Source organism: Acanthochromis polyacanthus, chromosome 22, assembly GCF_021347895.1.
Source record: "Acanthochromis polyacanthus isolate Apoly-LR-REF ecotype Palm Island chromosome 22, KAUST_Apoly_ChrSc, whole genome shotgun sequence".
In the NCBI taxonomy this organism is placed as follows: domain Eukaryota; kingdom Metazoa; phylum Chordata; class Actinopteri; family Pomacentridae; genus Acanthochromis; species Acanthochromis polyacanthus.
This window is the reverse complement of record NC_067134.1, coordinates 16,025,879-16,047,307: the sequence shown is the minus strand read 5'-3', so window position 1 is coordinate 16,047,307 and position 21,429 is coordinate 16,025,879. Positions and strand designations below refer to the sequence as shown.

General features: G+C 39.4%; 2 protein-coding genes and 1 pseudogene across 3 annotated transcripts in view; all 3 read right to left on the bottom strand.

Moving 5' to 3' along the window:
* Positions 1–1,288: 1,288 nt before the first annotated feature.
* On the bottom strand, positions 1,289–6,252 carry LOC110971732 (nectin-4-like). Its single transcript, XM_051943154.1, has 7 exons — positions 6,170–6,252; positions 5,070–5,408; positions 2,818–3,120; positions 2,701–2,739; positions 2,520–2,619; positions 2,326–2,376; positions 1,289–2,086 (listed from the first exon to the last, which is right to left on the bottom strand). Exons 1-7 carry the CDS (start codon positions 6,222–6,224, stop codon positions 1,948–1,950), a joined length of 1,026 nt encoding a protein of 341 aa, XP_051799114.1. The 5' UTR covers positions 6,225–6,252; the 3' UTR covers positions 1,289–1,947.
* Positions 6,253–6,889: 637 nt separating this feature from the next.
* The window catches only part of LOC127532144 (OX-2 membrane glycoprotein-like), a 17,756-nt gene continuing 3,216 nt past the window's right edge, over positions 6,890–21,429 (bottom strand). Inside the window, exons 1-7 of one of the 2 annotated variants that reach the window (XM_051943155.1) lie at positions 15,011–15,142; positions 11,070–11,408; positions 10,196–10,495; positions 10,080–10,118; positions 9,906–9,990; positions 9,772–9,816; positions 6,890–9,634 (exon numbers count right to left, since the gene is read on the bottom strand). In XM_051943155.1, coding sequence (XP_051799115.1) covers positions 9,505–9,634; positions 9,772–9,816; positions 9,906–9,990; positions 10,080–10,118; positions 10,196–10,495; positions 11,070–11,408; positions 15,011–15,065 — 993 coding nt within the window. In that variant the 5' untranslated portion in view covers positions 15,066–15,142 and the 3' untranslated portion in view covers positions 6,890–9,504. Of the gene's footprint in view, positions 9,635–9,771; positions 9,817–9,905; positions 9,991–10,079; positions 10,119–10,195; positions 10,496–11,069; positions 11,409–15,010; positions 15,143–21,429 lie in introns of those variants that run through there. The other variant, XM_051943156.1, reaches the window with a different exon arrangement.
* The window catches only part of LOC110971082 (uncharacterized), a 37,593-nt pseudogene continuing 32,037 nt past the window's right edge, over positions 15,874–21,429 (bottom strand).

Below are 21,429 nucleotides of genomic sequence, written 5' to 3'. Positions count from 1 at the left end.
CATATTGAACAAACCTTCAGAAAAGTCGCAACTTTCATTTCTCTTCATCAAGATTGAAGACTTCTCCATTTGCCTTTCAGTACACCAAATCTGGGGCTTTTAAATAACTTAAACTCTCACTAACTTTCCTGTTTTGTCTTGTTTATTTGGTTTTTTTTTAATTCTCCATTTAACTTTTTAATTGAGTTGAAATGTAACTTGTAGCTATATAGTTTTATGTTCCCTTAACTCTATCTTCCCAATTTCTGTATTTTACTGGAAGCTCATTGAATGGCCTTGTCGTTTTAAATATTCCATACAGAAAAAACCTCGCTTTACCTGAAACAGAAACAAGTAAAAGAACACATCGGTTTATTGCTGTTTTCTGCAGACAGTGCAACGGCAGCAATATGAGTTTCTATCAGCATTTTTTCAAAAAGGAAAACGTTTCATGTCAGATCCATTTATGATTAACCGAATATGAAATGTGCTGAAGTCCACCTGAAGCGAAAGTTTTAATTTGAGTCACTGCAGAACTTTCAGTTGTGCTGATTATTTACATCTGAGAGGATATACGCCATAAAACGACAAAGGCTATGTGTGTATTCATGCAGTTTTGTTCAACAAGTGTCAAACTCTCCAGTTTTTTGGCTACCGAAGGGGAAGGTTTTGTTTGGTTGTTGTTTGGTGGACTATGTCGATGTCCGCTGCCCGACTTGCTTCAATAGGAAGCCAGTAAAAAGTGAACTTACCGACCCCAGCTCTCTGCAGGACTCACACGGGACGAGCAGTACATTATTAAGAGCTACAGCAGCAGTTTGACCACTTTTAAATACAAATAATGACTTTAATTAACTATTATCGGCCACGTGAGGCTGATCAGAGCAGTTCACTGCCCGACAGGTGAGCGCGGGCTATGGCTTGAACTGGCACCTACACGGACGTACGCATTACGTCATCACGCAAAGGCGGAAACAAGAGATTTTTTTTTTACTCCTTTATTGACACATTCATTTAACAAAACATTGTGGAATACACTCTCCGCTAAGGCATTTGTATAAAGAACAGGTGCTTACAGTGCAGTAAAACATAATATATATCTGTTAGAAGAGGCAGTTCTTGAAAATTATATGAAGTGCAATCAGAACATGAAACAGAATCAAAGCAAAAAGGAAAAAGGAAAAAAAACCTGAACAAAACAGAACTTGCACTTAACTTCTGTGCCGTTTCTATAGAGGTACAGGACTTTATATTGTAGTGAAAGATGTGTAAAAAAAAAAGAAACTGCTCGGAGTTCAGCGACAGAAGACAGAATTAAATATTTATTTAGAGATTTAGTGAAAGTTTATGTTGATTATGATTCTTAATACAGTCTGGCTACAATATGACCAGGAAGTACGTACAAAGTTTTTACTTCCTTTCAAGACTTTTCATTACTTGTTCAGTCTTAATTTTTTAAGGGCTTTAGTGAAAGTGATAGAAACTCCTTATGAAGCACATAAAACCGAGGATTTACCATCATGTATTTGCATTTGTGCATATAAAATTTCCCGAGGATGAGGATATTGTTAATCAAGAAGGTATAATCTTTGTTTTCTGATACAAAACCATAACCATCTCCTCCAATCTCATCTTTTCCATTAAATCTGTGTATATCAAAGCAGTGTAGAGGGACATGTTTCATTCAAAATTCATGACGGATTGGTGAAAGAATTAGTGTTACATAGACGGACACAAGAAACTACATATCAAAGGTACAAGCAAACTCTTCCGTGAAAAAGCATTTACAAAACATATAAACACATAACAGATGGTAAGAAAAATAGCTTTAAAAACTGTGATTATAAATCTGTTCATCTGAAGGGCTCTAATCATTCTCCAACAACAGGCACAGATTTGTCCTCTCTTGTATTAACTCCTTTACAGTTCCCCTTCTTATTTAAGTGTGATGCTGTTTTTTTCAGCAGGTTACATTCTCTCAAAGTCACTTCCAAGTGTCTTTACCACTGAAGGTGAAGATTTTTGGTTCCTGTTTGGTGGACTTTTACTTGCCGACGTCCGCTGCCTGATCTGCTCATTCTCCTGGTGCATTAAAGGTGTTCTGACCCTTCAGATTGAGACAAGAAATGAGTTAATTTGTACTGTGTGGCAATGACCGCAGAGGGCACAAAACTGGCTTCATGAATAAATAACATCCGCTATAGAGGGAACACATTTAAGTTCTGAGATGTAAATGAAGTGAAATAGCATTTCTGTCTGATATCAAATCAGGCACAAAAACTCTGATTTAATCTTATTGCAAAGAAGTAATAACAAAGTACAAAAAATATATCCAAATTTTCCTACCCGTGACTGTCTTGGATTGCTTTCTGTGGTGTTTTGCTCCTCTCAAGGTCACTGAATGACAGAAAGTTTCAAGAAAAGTCAACACAGAATTTGTGCGTCTCATATTAATAGGACTGTGTTGGTGTGTGCAGCCTCTTAAAGCCAATAAATTATAAATTACACTACAAGAGGATATACATTAAGGTGAAACAGACCTAATCTTGCTCTTTTGTTTAATCACAGCAAAGATGATTCCGGCAACGACACAACAGGCCACCATCACAACAACAACTAGAACGACAATCCAGGTGGAATCTGGAAGAAAAAGAAGAAAAGTGTGACATGGAGCAAAGGCCATAAAGCCATCACAAATCAAATGCAAAAAAACAGACTTACTGTTTTCACTCTTATCCGATACCAGCTTCTCATAAAAATCTAGGAAAAATAAACCAAACATCAGGATCATAATGTCATCATGAGTCAATAAATGTGAGTTTTCAAAGTGTTTCTCACCATCAGGTGGTTTCATCTCAGGAATCATCACAAACGCCTCCATTGGAGGACCAGACAGCACTCGGACTGCACATCCAACCTGAGTGCTGTTGCCACGGAAACCTGACAGCACTGCCGTCACGGTGACAGTGACTGTATCGTTGTCGTTGTTGACGTTGACAGTGTCGTGGTGTGAGAAGTGAAGGTGTTGCTGTGTCACATTCAGAGTCACGGTGGGAGCAGGTCGACCTGTGGCTGAACACGACACAACGGACTCTACAGCAGAGTCGGACTCTCGGACATGGAGGACGGGTTCATGCAGCTCTGAGGAGAAAGCAGATCTAATGAAGACACAAGCTTCTGACACTCTTTGTTCAATATGTTAGTTTGTACGGGACACGCCTGGTAGCTAATCTATGGTAAACTGGAACATCCGTCTGTAAACAGAGGATCTACAACACCATTCATCCGCTACTTACAGATTAGAGAGATAGATTGATTAAACCTTGATTGATCCCACGGCGGGGAAATTTGCAATGTTTTTGCACCCTACCAGATGTTTACCTCCTGCCTGTGCTAGGTCTTGTTGTTGTCCCTGATAAGACCCACCACCGTAGCATCGTCGACATCTTTATCAGGGTATTGGAGGAGTCCATGGTGAAGAGGGTGAAGAGTGCTGGACTAAGCACACACCCCAGTGTTTCTTTCTGAACAGGTACCAGCAGAAACATTTTTTCTTTTAACAGGAAGCAGCATAAACAGATCATAGCCCCTGTGTAAAGGTCGCCCGTCAAGTTGAGGCTCAGACATGCCGTCATTCGTTGCCATCTTAAGAACGTTCCTCAGACCAACATCTTTCACAATATTAATCAGAACTCAGTCTACAGTGTTGTGGTTTCTCTTAGATGTGCCGAGGTTGAATAACACGTCCGGTGACACTGTTGCTTTTAATATAATTTTATTCTAAAAAGACAGCATCTGAACAGGCCCCATGGTTTGCCTGTGGAGGTTCACAGCCAATACGAACATCTCCCAGAATAATGGGCTAGTGGTCATTTTATACCCTTCTGCTGAAGGATATGATCTCAACATCTGACGACTCTGGTAAAAACATCCATCCATCCTCTATATACCGCTTTGTCCTCACTAGGGTCGCAGGGGGTGCTGGAGCCTATCCCAGTTGACTCGAGCGAAGGCAGGGGACACCCTGGACAGGTCGCCAGTCCGTCGCAGTGCCACATACATAGACGAACAATCACACTCGCATTCACACCTACGGGCAATTTAGGGTAATCAATTAACCTCAGCATGTTTTTGGACTGTGGGAGGAAGCTGGAGTACCCGGAGGAAACCCATGCATGCTCAGGGAGAACATGCAAACTCCATGCAGAAAGATCCCAGGCCCACCCCGGGATTCAAACCAGGGATCTTCTTGCTGCAAGGTGAAAGTGCTAACCACTACTCCACTGAGCAGCCCTCTGGTAAAAACAGGAACCCCTAAATCAACATAACACAGAGTTTCTCTTCTAGGATAACAGAAGGCACTCACTGATATCGGTCCATGCATGGAAACCTAACATAACATGTGACTTCCCTTCAATGACAGGTCACTTTACGATCTCCCAGGCACAGAAGCCACTTTAACACAAACAGTCCCAGATCACAACAGAAACACACATCTCAGGTCACAGACCGCCTGCTTACATAAGGAAAAAGGAAATGTACGTTTTCCCACAAGTTACTGGTCAGATACTACAATAGACAAAACAGATTCCATTCTACTAACTTCATAAGTAATACATGTCTCAGATCAGATACTACAACAGCTAACTACTTCGCTGTGGCATTTGTAAGCTTGTCTTGTTTGAGTTTATCTCTATTTCTCCCACACGCTGCATCCAACCAGCCTGCCAAAGCCTCCCTCCACTGTTAGTTTGGGTGAGACGTGATGATGCCCATCCCAAGTACTGATCAACATTCAGCCCTCCTGTGACGGAAGAAGATGTGTCAGGACTCCCTGATCTGGTCATGATTAAATATTGTCTAGTTTGACGTGTTGTCCCCATGTGAGGTTGTAATCTAAACATGGCATTCCTCCCAAAAGGTCAAAGAGAATCCTCAGAATTGATGCTGGCAGTGCTCACATGAATGTGCCGCTTTGTTGTATCACCTCTCCTGATTTCAGTAAACTTTATTCTCATCCGAGTCTCCAGAGTGTCTCACTGTCTGAAATTTCACAACAGTTACTCTTATTCCAAAGCCTGTGATCTTACCGTACAGCTGGAGGCAGGTCCTGGCAGTCAGAGCTCCTTCAGGGTAGGTGTTGAACAAGCAGCGATAGCAGCCTTCATCCTGCTCCGTCACGTTCCTGATGACTATGGAGCAGATCTGCAGTCCAGTGTAGATGAAGTCCATTTTATCTGCAGATTCCGGATTCACTGTTTCGCCAAAGAACTTGTTGTAGGTGCCGAGATTTGTCTCGCCATCGGGTAAGATTTTCTGCCAGGTGACCTGCAGGACCTGTTTGGGTTGAAGGAGCTGACAGTTGAAATGAGCCTCCTGTCCCACTGCTGCCACCACAGTCTGTTGTGTTTGGATCACTGATGTTAGACCTGCATGCAGGAGAACACAATGCAGTCAGATATCTCAGCACAGCCCTTAAATCTACTGGTTTTGCTCCAATAATCGCACCATTTAAGGTGATTTCAAAGTACAATGAATAATAAAAAAGTGAGGCACTGTGTTCTAAAAGTACAGTCAGACTGCAATCAATAAAGACAATAGGTGTTGGAAGAGTTCTCATTCAACTTGACAACACATGATGTAAAGTAATCCAGTCCTGTTACAAAATTCCCTGTGTGTTAACTGACAGCAATATTATGTATTTTTCTTTTATAACACTTAAAAAAATCATAATAATGCTTGAGTATGAAGCTGAATATAAATACACCACAGTTCGTGTTTAAAGTGCTGCACCTTAATGGACATTTATTGCATTATTTATTTGAAAGAACATTTATATTTATTAATTCAATCTAATTTTAGTAAATGTAAATTTTACTTCTTTATTAGCACGTTGCCATTTTGTAAACCAGACTTCATTTTTTAAAAAGAAGGAAAAAAGAAAAACAATGACAAAGAGGCAGTTTAATGTTTTTCATTTCTGACTTTGACCTCCAAACCGATGTATATCAGTGTACAGTTACACCTCCAGCAGTCACAGTTCTTATCAGGACATATGCTTAAATAAGGCACTGAAGTCTCCAAACAACAGTTCTTACAAATGATGCTGTTTTTTCAACCACATCCACAGCAAATAACTGTAAAATCAAAATGTGTTCGATAGACATAGAAAACTGTTTGTTTCTCTTACCTTTTGAAAAGATTCCAAACACCACAAACAAATACAGAACAGTGCTGTCTGCCATTGTTGCGAAACTGTGCGGCAAATTCAAATTCAAATTTCCACCTGTAAGAGGCGGATCCAACTATTTATCATGTGGGTGTGGACATGAAGACAACAATGTAAAAAGTGACTCATGTGACAAAAAATGATTGTATGAAACTTACAAAATGAATTTTAATTCATTTGATTTAATCTGCTACTCTTAATACATTTGCCATTTCACTCTAAAAAAAAAAAGCATTTTTCCAGTACATATGTATGAATATCCCCTCTATTTACGCACAGTGGAACAGCCTCAGTTTACTTTCACTTTCGTTAGTTCAAGAAAAATGCATAATATGAATCAAACCATATTCTGATACCTGCAAGAAGCACCTCAATTCCTTCATCCTACTAGATGTGAAAACAATCACATTAAAATTGAATGAAAGCTACAGTTTTTTTTAACAGATATATATGCCCACTTATCGTCAGTAAACCTCAATAAACAGCGACCTCTTGTGGTCACGTTGTGCAATTTCAGCAGCACTTGCAGCACACATTGAGTCCCATCTGGTAGATACACTACCATTCAAAAGTTTGGCATGTCCCAGACAATTTCATGTCATCGTTATTTTCTTTTTATAAAAAAGTTGGTAAAAAATTTAATAGCACAAAACACCAACACAAAAATTAGAATGCACATAATTATCTATTAGGCAGAACCCTTTATTATTCACTTTATTGGAATGTGTTTGGTGTTTGAGTGCAGCCTTATACATGTATGTATGTTTTATGTATTCAAAAGGGACAGTTCGCATTAATGAACATTTAAGCATAAATGTGACAGATTACAGCCATACGGCCGTCTTGAGTCCCATTAGCAGGCTAAAAAAAATTACAAATAACATAAATTAGGGTGACCATATTCTGTTTCTCTGAAAAGAGGACACACTTCCAGCTTGCACGCGAAAAATTTTCACCCCCCATTTTTAGGGGTTTTCCGTGGGTCAGGTGGCTTTCTGTGCTTCTAACTTAGTTAAACAGATATTCTGAATTCCCCAGAAAAGAACACTTTACCTGGATATACAGAAAAATAGCCCAAAACACTCACAAACAGTTGCTTTATAAATAATATATTTATTAATTTAAAGCAATTCTCCTAAACAATATAATCAGTCACATACAAATATGGCATGCTCTAGTCTTTAATAGTTATTGACTCAAGTTGTGTAGGAACACATGTATTCAGATGTTTAACAAAATAAGAAATAATCATCTCTCTTAAGTCTGACACTTACACCTTACTTAGGAAAAGTGAGGTAGAGTACCATTCTTCAAAATAACCTCCCAATTATCAATTATGTAAAAATAGAAATAATGCCTCAAAATATTAAACAAAAAGAAAAAAGAGAGGTAGCCTATTCTTCAAAATAATGTGTCTAATGGCAAATGAAAAAAAGATAGAAATAATGCCTCAACTCAACAGTCCTTTTTTCCTTCTTTTTCCTTTTCTTATTAGCTACAGAGACATCAGTCCCAGCTTTGCAGACTGTACATTCTGCCTCCCATTTGACACGACCCGGACGAAAACAGGGGTACTTTTTTCGCATTTCATCAGTGAAATGACATTTGCGTTTCGGCATTTTCTTTCGGTTCGAGTGTTCTCTCGCAGTGTGCCTACCTGCCTGTCAGCCTGCGAGGAGTGAGTGAGTGTGGAGCGCCTCGGCTCAAACTCCGCCTCTCAGAGCGTGTTTCCAAAGGAACCATTCAACGTGAATGATAAATACACTGGTCTGTGACGCGCTCAAGCTGGGCAAGATCAAAAACCCGGACATTTGAAGGACTTTATAAACGCCGGCCGGACAGGCCGGACAGCCTCTCAAAAGAGGACATGTCCGGGCAAAAGAGGACGTATGGTCACCCTAACATAAATGAACAAAGGCATACAAACAAAGAAAAAGTGCACACAAACCGATAAAAGCTGGGGACCAAGGCAAGCTACAAAGCCATAAGTAGCCCTAGAAGGTACAGTCAATTCCAGCCATTTTCAGTACAAAAAATCGCTAATATTTTATTTGTAAATAAAAATATGACGAGAAATACAGGGAATATTGGACGCGCATCGCGAGGTGCATTTCCTTGAAAACAACCTATTCGTGGATTTTATACCGTCTTCAAGACATGTCTTGGACAAAATATCTTACTGGCTTGTGTCATCTGGATGTCCAAGGTTGGATTATGGCCGTTTTTTGTGGAATATTTTCATCTGTGTAATAATGAACCCGAAAATGTGAGTCGCGCTGTGTACGTTGAAGCTGTGTATAGAGAAGGGATGAATGGATATTCGTTGTTTGTCGGACAAATGTGTTTATATTACCCGCTGTGGTAATCACATCTGAAAGTGGTTTATACCGGCGGATTCATGAGAATCTAAGCTTTCCATCGGCGTATAGTGTTTGTATAATCGTGTTTGCAGTTTCAGACATTGAGCAAATTGCTTATGCAGATCTCAAAGTGTACCGTGGGCGGAACACTGAAGCGCAACTGAAGCGCAACGAGTTAAACTGAGTGTCGGGCCGAGTCTGACTACCGTTTTGAAAGGCTAACGTTATTCTAACGTAAGTCTGAAGCTAGCTAGATTGGGATAATGTGGGAAAACCTCTAGGCTGGTAGTTGATTTTTAAGTAAGTAAAAACACAAGAATGGGGGACAGGTAGTTTAAGATTCGACTTAAAACAATATTGAGGTTTTATTCATGATGAAATATGAACAAGGATGCACTGTCAACTTCATATTTGAAGTGTTTTATTTAAATAAATGTTCAAAAGTAACTGAAACACCATGTTTGCCTCATGATAAATACATGCTACATTAATCCAGTTTGCTTGTGTGACCAGTAATAACTACAAACTGCTCCTAAACAAGTCATGATAATTTTATAATAGTGGGCAAGTAGAAATGACTGAATAAATTGAGTAGTTGTCTATGTCACTGTTTCTAAAAGAGGGCGTTTTTCTGGACTAATAAAAAAGAAAGGTGAAAATTAAGAGTATACCCACTTCTCCAGGGACCACTACACCACTGTCCCTCTATCACTGCTGCACATTGTTATACAGCACTTATCCTCTGTCACAGCTACACAAGACTCCACTACATATATCTCTCTGACATTATTACACATAATTCTATTGTACATTTCCCACTGTCATTATTGCACATGATAATTTTAGCACCAGGATTTTAATGCTTCAAGTTTTGATGTAGTTTTGATCAGGTTTAACTTGTTCCTACAGTCCTGTTGCCATTTAGTGTCACCAGAGTCAACACAGGTCAAAATAAAGTTTTCTTGCTGCTGAAGTTGACGGTTTTATGTTGTTTTCTTGATTTGTTTTAGTAGGTGTCCATTTTGTGACATCACTGTCATCTTGAGCAACTGAAGGTTCTTCAGTCCTGGAAAGAAAAATACTAAATTAATAACATGCTTACAGTGAACATGAGATTAGGAAAGAAAGTAGAAAAGACTGAGGGTGAGAAACAATGAAATAACTTTGTTCAAGTCACAAAACACACAATAAAGAGTGACTCACTTCTGAGTGTCTTTGTCCTGAATCACCTCCTTCATCTCAAGGTTCCTGTGTGAAAGACGGAAGGATTTAAGAAGAGTTAAAGCTGCACAAACTTTGATCAGCTAACTAAGACACAGTGATGACAACAACTGTACCTGTTCTGAGGTTTTTTTCTTGACATGATCACAGCAACAAAACAAACAGCCACCACCAGAATGATCACAATGATCAAAGGCCATCCTTTGAGGAAAAGAGGAACAATGTTGGTGTCAAACACTCAGCAATTACAAACACATTTAGAACATGTCAACATCTGAATATTAACTTACTGAAACCTCTCCGATTTGGTCCACATTTGTCATCTGACCCTGACAAAATAAACCAAACATCAGGATCATAACGTCATCATGAGTCTATAAATGTGAGCTTTCAAAGTGTTTCTCACCATCAGTCGGTTTCACCTCAGGAATCATCACAAACGCCTCCATCTGAGGACCAGACAGCACTCGGGCTGCACATCCAACCTGAGTGCTGTTGCCACGGAAACCTGACAGCACTGCCGTCACGGTGACAGTGACTGTATTATTGTTGTTGACGCTGACAGTGTCGTGGTGTGAGAAGTTCAGGTGTTGCTGTGTAACATTCAGAGTCACGGTGGGAGCAGGTCGACCTGTGGCTGAACACGACACAACGGACTCTCCATCACAGTTGGACTCTCGGACACGGAGGACGGGTTCATGTAGCTCTGAGGAGAAAACACACAAAGTTTAACAACCATTTACACCCTGAGGCACATGAGCTTTCGATTGTTAGTGGGCCACATGTGATTTGAAGGTGACAAAATATATCTGGGATTCTCCATCAGTTAGTAAGAACTGAAAATAACCTCTAGGATGAAGGAGAAACATCTTCAAGAACCAAAACTGAGACGTCCAGTTGCCTTTAACTGAAGGAATGTGTTGTTACAAAAACATCAGACACTTCGGAGTTAGTTTATGTGAGACTCAAGAGTCACCTGGTGGTTAAACAAGAGAGGAGTGAAGGAAGTCATCTATGTTAAACTGGAACATCCATCTGTAAACAGAGAATTTAGTCTCCAACACCATCTATCAGGTACCTACAGTGCAGTCCTGAGACCCCTTAAACTTTCACAAACATTCACTCCATAAGGTCTTGGGTTGTCAGCCAAAGGATTAACACATCTAATGAAGATGTCTCAAAGAAAACAGATTCCAACATTTTCTGTCAAATATATTAGTTTACATGGGACTCAAGAGTCAACTGGTGGTTCAATAAGTGTAACTCAACAAAGTTGTTACCGTAGACTTGGAGGCAGGTTCTTCCTGCCACAGAGCTTCCACGGACGGTGATGAGCAAGCATCGATAGCAGCCTTCATCCTGCTGCGTCACCCGCCTCACCACGATGGAGCAGTTCTGCATAGAAGCATTTTTGAACTCCACTTTGTCTGTGAATTCGTCATTCACTGTTTGGCCAAAGAATTGGTTGCAGGTGCCGAGATTCTTCTCTCCATCAGGTATGACTTTCTGCCAGGTGACCTGCAGGACCTGTTTGGATTGAAGGAGCTGACAGTTGAACTGAGCCTCTTGTCCCACTGCTGCCACCACAGTCTGCTGTGTTTGGATCACTGATGTTAGACCTGCATGCAGGATAACACATTTTAGGTTATTTCAAAGTAAAATAAATATAAAAGGTGAGACACTGTGTTCTAAAGGTGCAGTCAGACTGAAATCAAATAAAGAAAATCAATGCTGCCTGAGTTCTCACACAATCTGGAAGGTTTCAAACACATGTCAGTAATTCAGTCCTGTTATGAAGATCCCTCAGAGTTAACTGACAGTGACATTAAGTATTTCTTGAGAATGAAGCTGAATTCAAATACACCACAGTTCAGCCACAGCTCATGTGGTAAGTGCTGCACCTTAATGGATATTTATTGCATTATTTATTTGAAAGAACATTTATTTATTTCATGTGTTAATTCAATTGATTTTTTTTGTAAATTTTACTTCTTTATTAGCAGGTTGCTGTTTTGTAAACCAGGATTAAATTTTTAAAGAAAAAAAAATACATACAGTATATATTTTTTTTAAAAAAAACATGAAAAAGGTGCAGTTTAATGTTTTACATTTCTGACTTTGACCTCCAAACCGATGTACATCAGTGTACAGTTACACCTCCAGCACAGTGGTGTAGTCCAGGGTATACGGCGGTATACGGCGTATACCCACTTATTTTTCAGTTAGCATTGCGTATACCCACTTCTAATGCTCCCTGGTGCGCATCATTCAGTAATATCTGTGTGCCAGGTAGCCTTCTTTTCCTTAAGGATGATGAAGCCATGAACAACCCTCCTCTGCCTGTAATTGGCTGGTACATGCTACCTTCACTGATTCGATTGGTTAACTTTAGGGATGAGCCAATCAGAGGCAGAGTAGGGCGGGTCATACAGAGGAAAATTTTGCTAACACCTCTGTGGCACTCCAGTTGATTGACAGGTCTGCTTGAAAGATGCGCGGAAATGCGAGAAAGTCAGAATAAACACATTTCAAGTGAGTGACACGTATCGAGCGAACCTACTTTCATGGACGATATAATTCTCAGGTAAGTTTTAGGGTGGTTTCCAAATGAATCATTGTTTTAAACTACTGGCAACATGACTGCACATTTCAAGGAGAGGATATTTTGTCGCCAGTGGTTAAAGCTGCATTCAATTCCAGCCATTTTCAGTACAAAAAATCGCTAATATTCTATTTGTAAATAAAAATATGACGAGAAATACAGGGAATATTGGACGCGCATCGCGAGGTGCATTTCCTCGAAAACGACCTATTCGTGGATTATATACCGTCTTCAAGACATGTTTTGGACAAAATAGTTTACTGGCTTGTGTCGTCTGGACGTCTAAGATTGGATTATGGCCGTTTTTTGTGGAATATTTTCATCTGTGTGTAATAATGAACCCGGAAATGTGAGTCGCGCTGTGTGCGTTGAAGCCGTGTATAGAGAACGGATGGATGGATATTCGTTGTTTGTCGGACAAATGTGTTTATATTACCCGCTGTGGTAATCACGTCTGAAAGTGGTTTATACCGGCAGATTCATGAGAATCTAAGCTTTCCATCGGCGTATAGTGTTTGTATAATCGCGTTTGCAGTTTCAGACATTTAGCAAATTGCTTATGCAGATCTCAAAGTGTACCGCGGGCGGGACACTGAAGCGCAACAGAAAAGATCCCCAACAGGACAAATACAGAACAGCACTGTCTGCCATTGTTGCAAAAATTGTGCGCCAAAATAAATATAATAAATAACAGGCCAATGAATAAAGTTTATATGCATGTGTGTGTTTGTGCACCAAAACTATTAAAAATCAACATCACTTCAGTGACAGCTAAGTCAATGTTGATGTCGGATTTGTTAAGATTGTTCTTTTTAAATGAATCACATACCTCTGCAGCAGTGTGTACTTCCCAGTGTTGGGCAGTAACGTCACTACAAATAGCGTCGTTAGTAGTTTAACTACATTTTTCTGTAACGACGTGATAGCTTCGTTGTTTACAAAATCAAAAAACGTTTCAACAGCTTAGCTAATCTTTTGGTCATGTAGCGCGGTAGCGAACGCAAAAAGCTACATTAAAAACGATCAATGTTGAACTGCTTGAAGCGGAGCTTTCTGCTCTGCTGCAGTCTCATCTCACACTTTTAAGGATCAGATAGTGACATCCTCTCCAAACGCCGACATGTCTGTGTCGACCAATAGAAGCGGGTATACAAGCGGTGATATTGTACGTGGTGGTAGCTGGGATGACCCCTGACAAGGCCACAGTGACAGATCTGTGTCACCGCCTAAGGATTTCCAGATATGAACAGTCAAAATCAGCAATTCTGGACGTAGACGATTGAAACTGCAGCATACTTTGACATTAATTTTCTCTAGAATTCTACAGTAAAATCAGGTGATATTGTACGTGGTGGTAGCTGGGATGACCCCTGACAAAGCCACAGTGAGAGATCTTTGTCACCGCCTAAAGATTTCCAGATATGGACAGTCAAAATCTGTATAACAGCATGTATTTGCAGCGGACGTCTCTCAGCCTGGCTCCTCAGCGCCTGTGATCGCATTACCGTATTACACGGAAGAGACGCGCAACGCCCAGAGTGCGGGCGCCTCACTTGACCGCAGTAGAATACTAAGATGCATACACAAACGAGCTACTTTTCAACATCTAAAATTCGCGTGGCAGTAAATGAATTAAATTAAGCGTAAGGTTGTGGTGGCAGTGTGTGAATATGTATAAATTGGGGGATTAAATAAACTGATACATATAGGAGGGAAGAGGTATGGGAGAAAACGAGGTAACAGTAAAACCAAAATCTGTCTTCTTCAGTATTACTGTTAACACTAATGAGCAAATGACTGAAAAAAAAATAACAGAAAGGGTAACAAAAGTGATGGCATAAATGATTAAATATCTTAATCTTACACTCAAGACCAAAACTGAGTTAAGTAGTAGTGGATACAGCACTTTGGGAAAGCATTGAATGATTTTACATAGATATTAGACTTAAGAAATAAAACTTGATTTAATACCCAACGTGAATACCCAAATTATGTATAATATTGTCTTCCTATAATATTGCTTACTTTATATGGAAATGATATCAAATGTAACCTATTATACCCTCCAATGTAAGTGGTGTGTTAATATAAGCTACTGCTACTTAATAATCAGATACATTATGTCTGCAATACAAACTAAAAAGAAAATCAAAACAATGATTTCTAATATAAAAAGGCTGATTCATTTTAAATATAGCTCCACATATTCCTCAGTGTATCAACTTACTACGTTTGGAGCACTGAAAACAAAAATGATGGTTTAATAATAAACAAGTCAGCATTTTCTTGTTTCCGTTTGACTGACTTCATTAGTCCCTGAAATTTTTTGGTAAGAAAAAAAAAATAACTTGAATGTATTAAGCTACTTTGGCCATATAGCTGTAGCTGAGCTTGCTACATTTCTATGGGTCATAGCTTCAGTGTAGTAAAGCTTGATTTAACACGGAGTAGCTGGTAGCTTAGCTCATTACAGTTTCCAAGTAGCTTGCCCAACACTGGTACTTCCACATGAACACAAAGCAACCACAGGCATGCAGTTTAAAACCAATAAATGATCGATTCATGTAAAAAAACAAAACAAAAAAACAAAAAGCACACCAGTTAATCACTCCTTCTCACCTTTCTGAAAGACTCCAAGAACAAAAAAAATATACAGAAGCTGACCATGTGACATTGCTGCTGCATGTTTGAGAACTGTTTGAGAACCGCCAAAACCCAAAGTGAAACTAACAGTTAACGGATCATACTAAGAGCGACAGGAGGACAGATTCACCAAAACATGTAGCAACGAGTCTTCCCATCTATAGAATGAACATTACTAAAATAATCTAAAAAATAAATGCTACCATTTGACGAGCAATACCAAATTTACTTTTTTCAAATGTGAGACAAACAGACCAAGTTGCCTGCACTCCCCTTCCCTTCCCATATAATGGTACATTCCACTAAACGTCACATCCACTTCAACAGGTTTAAAACTGAGTTCAAATCAGCTTTTGTTTCTCTAATAGTGTACACCAGAACTGATCCACCCTGGAGTATCATTTAAAATCTAAATAATCATTATTGTATCACTTTGCAGTGTTTAAACCACTTCCTGGTTGAAGATATTTGCTCCTGTGTAATATGTCATGTAAAAATAATGCAATAAAGCAATTAGCTACAGCAAGAAGATGCAGCTTTGTATCTTTAGCATTTAAATAATATTGCAGAGGGTTTCTGTTCTCACAACAGTTTGACAATAAAGTGACCATTCTATTCTATTCTATTCTATTCTATTCTATTCTATTCCATTTAGCCACACTGTCAATAAATTAGTCCAAACAAGACAATAAAGTATCAATTTCTTTTTGCTCATTTTAATTTTATTTTTGTAACAATCTTCAATTAAAAAATATAAAACATAAGAAACAATTATTTCTCGTTTAAAAAATATTGTAAAAATGAAATGCTTCAAAAATATCGACACAAAAATGTCAGTGCACATGATTACCTATTAGGTAATTGACTGAAACCTACAGTTTTTTGTTGTTTTTTTTTTTTTTACAGATATTTATGTCCACTTGTAGTCAGTAAATCTGAATAAACAGCGACCTCATGTGGTCACGTTGTGCAATTTCAGCAGCACTGGCAGCACACATTGAGTCACATCTGGGGATAAATTACATCCAAAAGAGGAAAATACTCCAGTTTGATGGGCATTATGGTTGTTTCTATTAGTATCTGCAGTCACTGGAATAACAACAAGTTTATCTTTCTGCAAATATCACTGAAGAATGTTGATACATTACTTTTCTGGGTAAAGCATCCACATATTGGGTGTCCCAGACAAATTCATGTTATTGCTTTCTTTAAAAAAGATGTTTAAAAAGTAATAGCATAAAATACCAACACAAAAACTGGAGTGCACACAATTACATATTAGGCAGAACCCTTCATTATTCATTTTATAGAAATGTCTGGTGTTTGAGTGTAAGCTTATACATGTATGTATGCTTTATTTATGGCTGCACAGTGGCTAGTGGTTAGCACTTTCGCCTTGCAGCAAGAAGATCCCCGGTTTGTGCCTCGGCCTGGGATCTTTCTGCATGGAGTTTGCATGTTCTCCCTGTGCATGTGTGGGTTTTCTCCGGGTACTCCAGCTTTCTCCCACAGTCCAAAAATATGCTGAGGTTAATTGGTTACTCTAAATTGCCCATAAGTGTGAATGTGAGTGTGATTGTTTGTATGTAGCCCTGCGACAGACTGACGACCTGTCCAGTGTGTCCCCTGCCTTTGCCCGACTCAGCTGGGATAGACTCCAGCACCCCCCACGACCCGAGTGAGGATAAAGCGGTGTATAGAGAATGGATGGATGGATATGTTGCAAAGATCTCTCTATCACTCTTGCACATTGTTATACAGCACTTATCCTCTGTCACAGCTACACAAGATTCCACTACATATATCTCTCTGACATTATTACACATAATTCTATTGCACATTTCCCACTGTCATTATTGCACATGATAACTTCAGTACCAGGACTTTAATGCTTCAAACTTTGATGTAGTTTTGACCAGTTATGACTTGTTGCTACATTCCTGATGCTATTTAGTGTCACCAGAGTCAACACTGGTCAACATTGATTCTTCTTGCTGCTGAAGGTGATGGTTTAATGTTGTTTTCCTGATTTGTTTTATAGGTGACCATTTTCTGACACCACTATTATCTTGAGCACTTGAAGGTTCTTCAGTCCTGAAAAGAAAAATACTAAAGTATGAATATGCTTACAGTGAACATGAGATTAGGAAAGAAAGTAGAAAAGACTGAGGGTGAAAATCAATGAAATAACTTTGTCTGAGTAACAAAACACACAATAAAGAGTGACTCACTTCTGAGTGTCTTCATTCTGAATCATCTCATTCATCTCAAGGTTCCTGTGTGAAAGACGGAAGGATTTAACAAGATTTAAATCTGCACAAACTTTGATCAGCTAACTGAGACACAGTGATGACAACAACTGTACCTGTTCTGAGGTTTTTTCTTGACATGATCACAACAACACAACAAACAGCCACCACCAGACTGATCACAATGATGAAAGGCCATCCTTTGAGGAAAACAGGAACAATGTTGGTGTCAAACACTCAGCAATTACAAACACATTTACACACGTGGACAAAATTGTTGGTACCCCTCAGTTAAAGAAGGAAAAACCCACAATTCTCACTGAAATCACTTGAAACTCACAAAAGTAACAATAAATAAAAATTTATTGAAAATTAAATAATCAAAAACAGCCATTACTTTTGAATTGTTGATTAACATAATTATTTAAAAAAACAAACTAATGAAACAGGCCTGGACAAAAATGATGGTACCTCTATAAAAGATTGAAAACTATTTGACCAGAGTGACATGATTAACTCAGGTGTGTCATTTAATTGACATCACAGGTGTTTCCAAACTATAATCAGTCAGTCTGCCTATTTAAAGGGAGACAAGTAGTCACCCTGCTGTTTAGTGAAAAGGTGTGTACCACACTGAACATGGACAACAGAAAGCGAAGGAGAGAATTGTCCCAGGACATCCGAAAAAAAATGATAGACAAACATCTTAAAGGTAAAGGCTATAAGACCATCTCTAAACAGCTTGAAGTTCCTGTGACAACAGTGGCTCATATTATTCAGAAGTTCAAGACCCACGGGACAGTAGCCAACCTCCCTGGACGTGGCCGCAAGAGGAAAATTGATGACAAATTGAAGAGACGGATCGTTGGAATTGTATCCAAAGAGCCCAGAGCAACCTCCAAAGAAATTAAAGGTGAACTCCAAGGCCAAGGTACATCAGTGTCAGATCGCACCATTCGTCGTTGTTTGAGCCAAAGTGGACTTCATGGGAGACGACCAAGGAGGACACCACTGCTGAAAAAAACTCAAAAAAGCGAGACTGGAATTTGCAAAAATGCATGTTGACAAGCCACAAAGCTTCTGGGAGAATGTCCTTTGGACAGATGAGACCAAACTGGAGCTTTTTGGTAAGGCACATCAACTCTATGTTCATAGACTCAAAAGCCAAGCATACGAAGAAAAGAACACTGTCCCTACGGTGAAACATGGAGGAGGCTCAGTAATGTTTTGGGGCTGCTTTGCTGCATCTGGCACAGGGTGTCTTGAAAGTGTGCAAGGTACAATGAAATCTGAAGACTATCAAGGCATTCTGGAGAGAAATGTGCTGCCTAGTGTCAGAAAGCTTGGTCTCAGTCGCAGGTCATGGGTCTTCCAACAGGACAACGATCCAAAACACACAGCCAAAAACACCCAAGAATGGCTGAGAGAAAAGCGTTGGACTATTCTAAAGTGGCCTTCTATGAGCCCAGATCTGAATCCCATTGAACATATGAGGAAGGAGCTGAAACATGCCATTTGGAGAAGACACCCATCAAACCTGAGACAACTGGAGCTGTTTGCTCATGAGGAGTGGGCCAAAATACCTGTTGACAGCTGCAGAACGCTCATTGACAAATACAGAAATCGTTTAATTGCAGTGATTGCCTCAAAAGGTTGTGCAACAAAATATTAAGTTATGGGTACCATCATTTTTGTCCAGCCCTATTTCATTCGTTTGTTTTTTTTAATAATTATGTTAATCAACAATTCAAAAGTGATGGCTGATTTTGATTATTTAATTTTCAATAAATTTTTATTTATTGTTACTTTTGTGAGTTTCAAGTGATTTCAGTGAGAATTGTGGGTTTTTCCTTCTTTAACTGAGGGGTACCAACAATTTTGTCCACGTGTGTAGAACATGTCAACATCTGAATATTAACTTACTGAAACCTCTCTGATTTGGTCCACATTTGTCATCTGAACCTGACAAAATAAACCAAACATCAGGATCATAATGTCATCATGAGTCTATAAATGTGAGCTTTCAAAGTGTTTCTCACCATCAGTCGGTTTCTTCTCAGGAATCATCACAAACGCCTCCATCTGAGGACCAGACAGCACTCGGGCTGCACATCCAACCTGGATGCTGTTGCCACAGAAACCTGACAACACTCTGGTGACGGTGACAATGACTGTATTGTTGTTGTTGTTGACGCTGACAGTGTCGTTGTGTGAGAAGTGAAGGTGTTGCTGTGTAACATTCAGAGTCACGGTGGGAGCAGGTCGACCTGTGGCTGAACACGACACAACGGACTCTCCAGCAGAGTCGGACTCTCGGACATGGAGGACGGGTCGATGTAGCTCTGAGGAGAAAACACACAAAGTTTAACAAACATTTACACCCTGAGGCTCATGAGTTTTGGTTTGTTAGTGGGCCACATGTGATTTGAAGGTGACAAAATATATCTGGGATTCTCCATCAGTTAGTAAGAACTGAAAATATCCTCTAGGATGAAGGAGAAACATCTTCAAGAACCAAAACTGAGACGTCCAGTTGCCTTTAACTGAAGGAATGTGTTGTTACAAAAACATCAGACACTTCGGAGTTAGTTTATGTGTTAGTTTATAAACAGTGCAGTCCTGAGACCCCTTAAACTTTCACAAACATTCACTCCATAAGGTCTTGGGTTGTCAGCCAAAGGATTAACACATCTAATGAAGATGTCTCAAAGAAAACAGATTCCAACATTTTCTCTCAAATATATTAGTTTACATGGGACTCAAGAGTCAACTGGTGGTTCAATAAGTGTAACTCAACAAAGTTGTTACCGTAGACTTGGAGGCAGGTTCTTCCTGCCACAGAGCTTCCACGGACGGTGATGAACAAGCATCGATAGCAGCCTTCATCCTGCTGCGTCACCCGCCTCACCACGATGGAGCAGTTCTGCAGAGAAGCATTTTTGAACTCCACTTTGTCTGTGAATTCGTCATTCACTGTTTCACCAAAGAATTGGTTGCAGGTGCCGAGATTTTTCTCTCCATCAGGTAAGACTTTCTGCCAGGTGACCTCCAGGACCTGTTTGGATTGAAGGAGCTGACAGTTGAACTGAGCCTCTTGTCCCACTGCTGCCACCACAGTCTGCTGTGTTTGGATCACTGATGTTTGACCTGCATGCAGGAGAACACATTTTAGGTTATTTCAAAGTAAAATAAATCTAAAAAGTGAGACACTGTGTTCTAAAGGTACAGTCAGACTGAAATCAAATAAAGAAAATAGATGTTGCCTGAGTTCTCATTTAACTTGGAAGGTTTTAAACACGTGATGTAAAGTAATCCAGTCCTGTTACAAAGTTCCCTCAAAGTGACAGTGATATTAAGTATTTCTTTATTATAATACTTGTTTAATAATCACAATAATACTAGAGTATGAAGCCGAATACAAATACACAGCTCAGCCATAATTAACGGTCTTAGTGCTACACTTTCATGAATACTTATTGCCATATTTATTTGAATGAACATTTATTTTTTATTTATTTACATGTATTTATTCAATTTATTTTCATTACAATTTGGTTTTGTAAATTTTACTTCTTATTTAGCACGTTGCTGTTCAGTAAACCAGGGTTCATTTCTTAAAAAGACAAAGGAAAAAAACTATGAAAAGGAGGCTGTTTAATGTTTTACATTTCTGACTTTGACCTCCAAACCGATGTACATCAGTGTACAGTTACACCTCCACAGTTCTTATCAGGACACACATTTATTGATATAAAGCACTGAAATTCACCGCACCGCCACAGACACGTCACCATTTTCACTGAGAATCATCATCAATGTGTTTAGGCTTATGTCACCACATTTCAGGTCAATCTGAGCAACAGGCTAAGAATAGTACATCAAAGTATAAAAAAAATAACATTTCCTGTTGCCAGCAGGTGGCGCTCTGACTGTGAATGTATTTCATCATCTGGATGTGATCAGGACAGGACTCTGATCATACATGTATAGTGTCAGGCAGATTGGAGCATGTTCAGGGCATTTACACAGCACCTGATGTGTCATGGCGAAGGATCAAAATTCCAGAGGCTGCCACAGCCACGCCTTTAGGCTTCTGCGAAATATTTTGATAACTTTTGCTCATTAAGGCCTGCTGTATGTACTGAC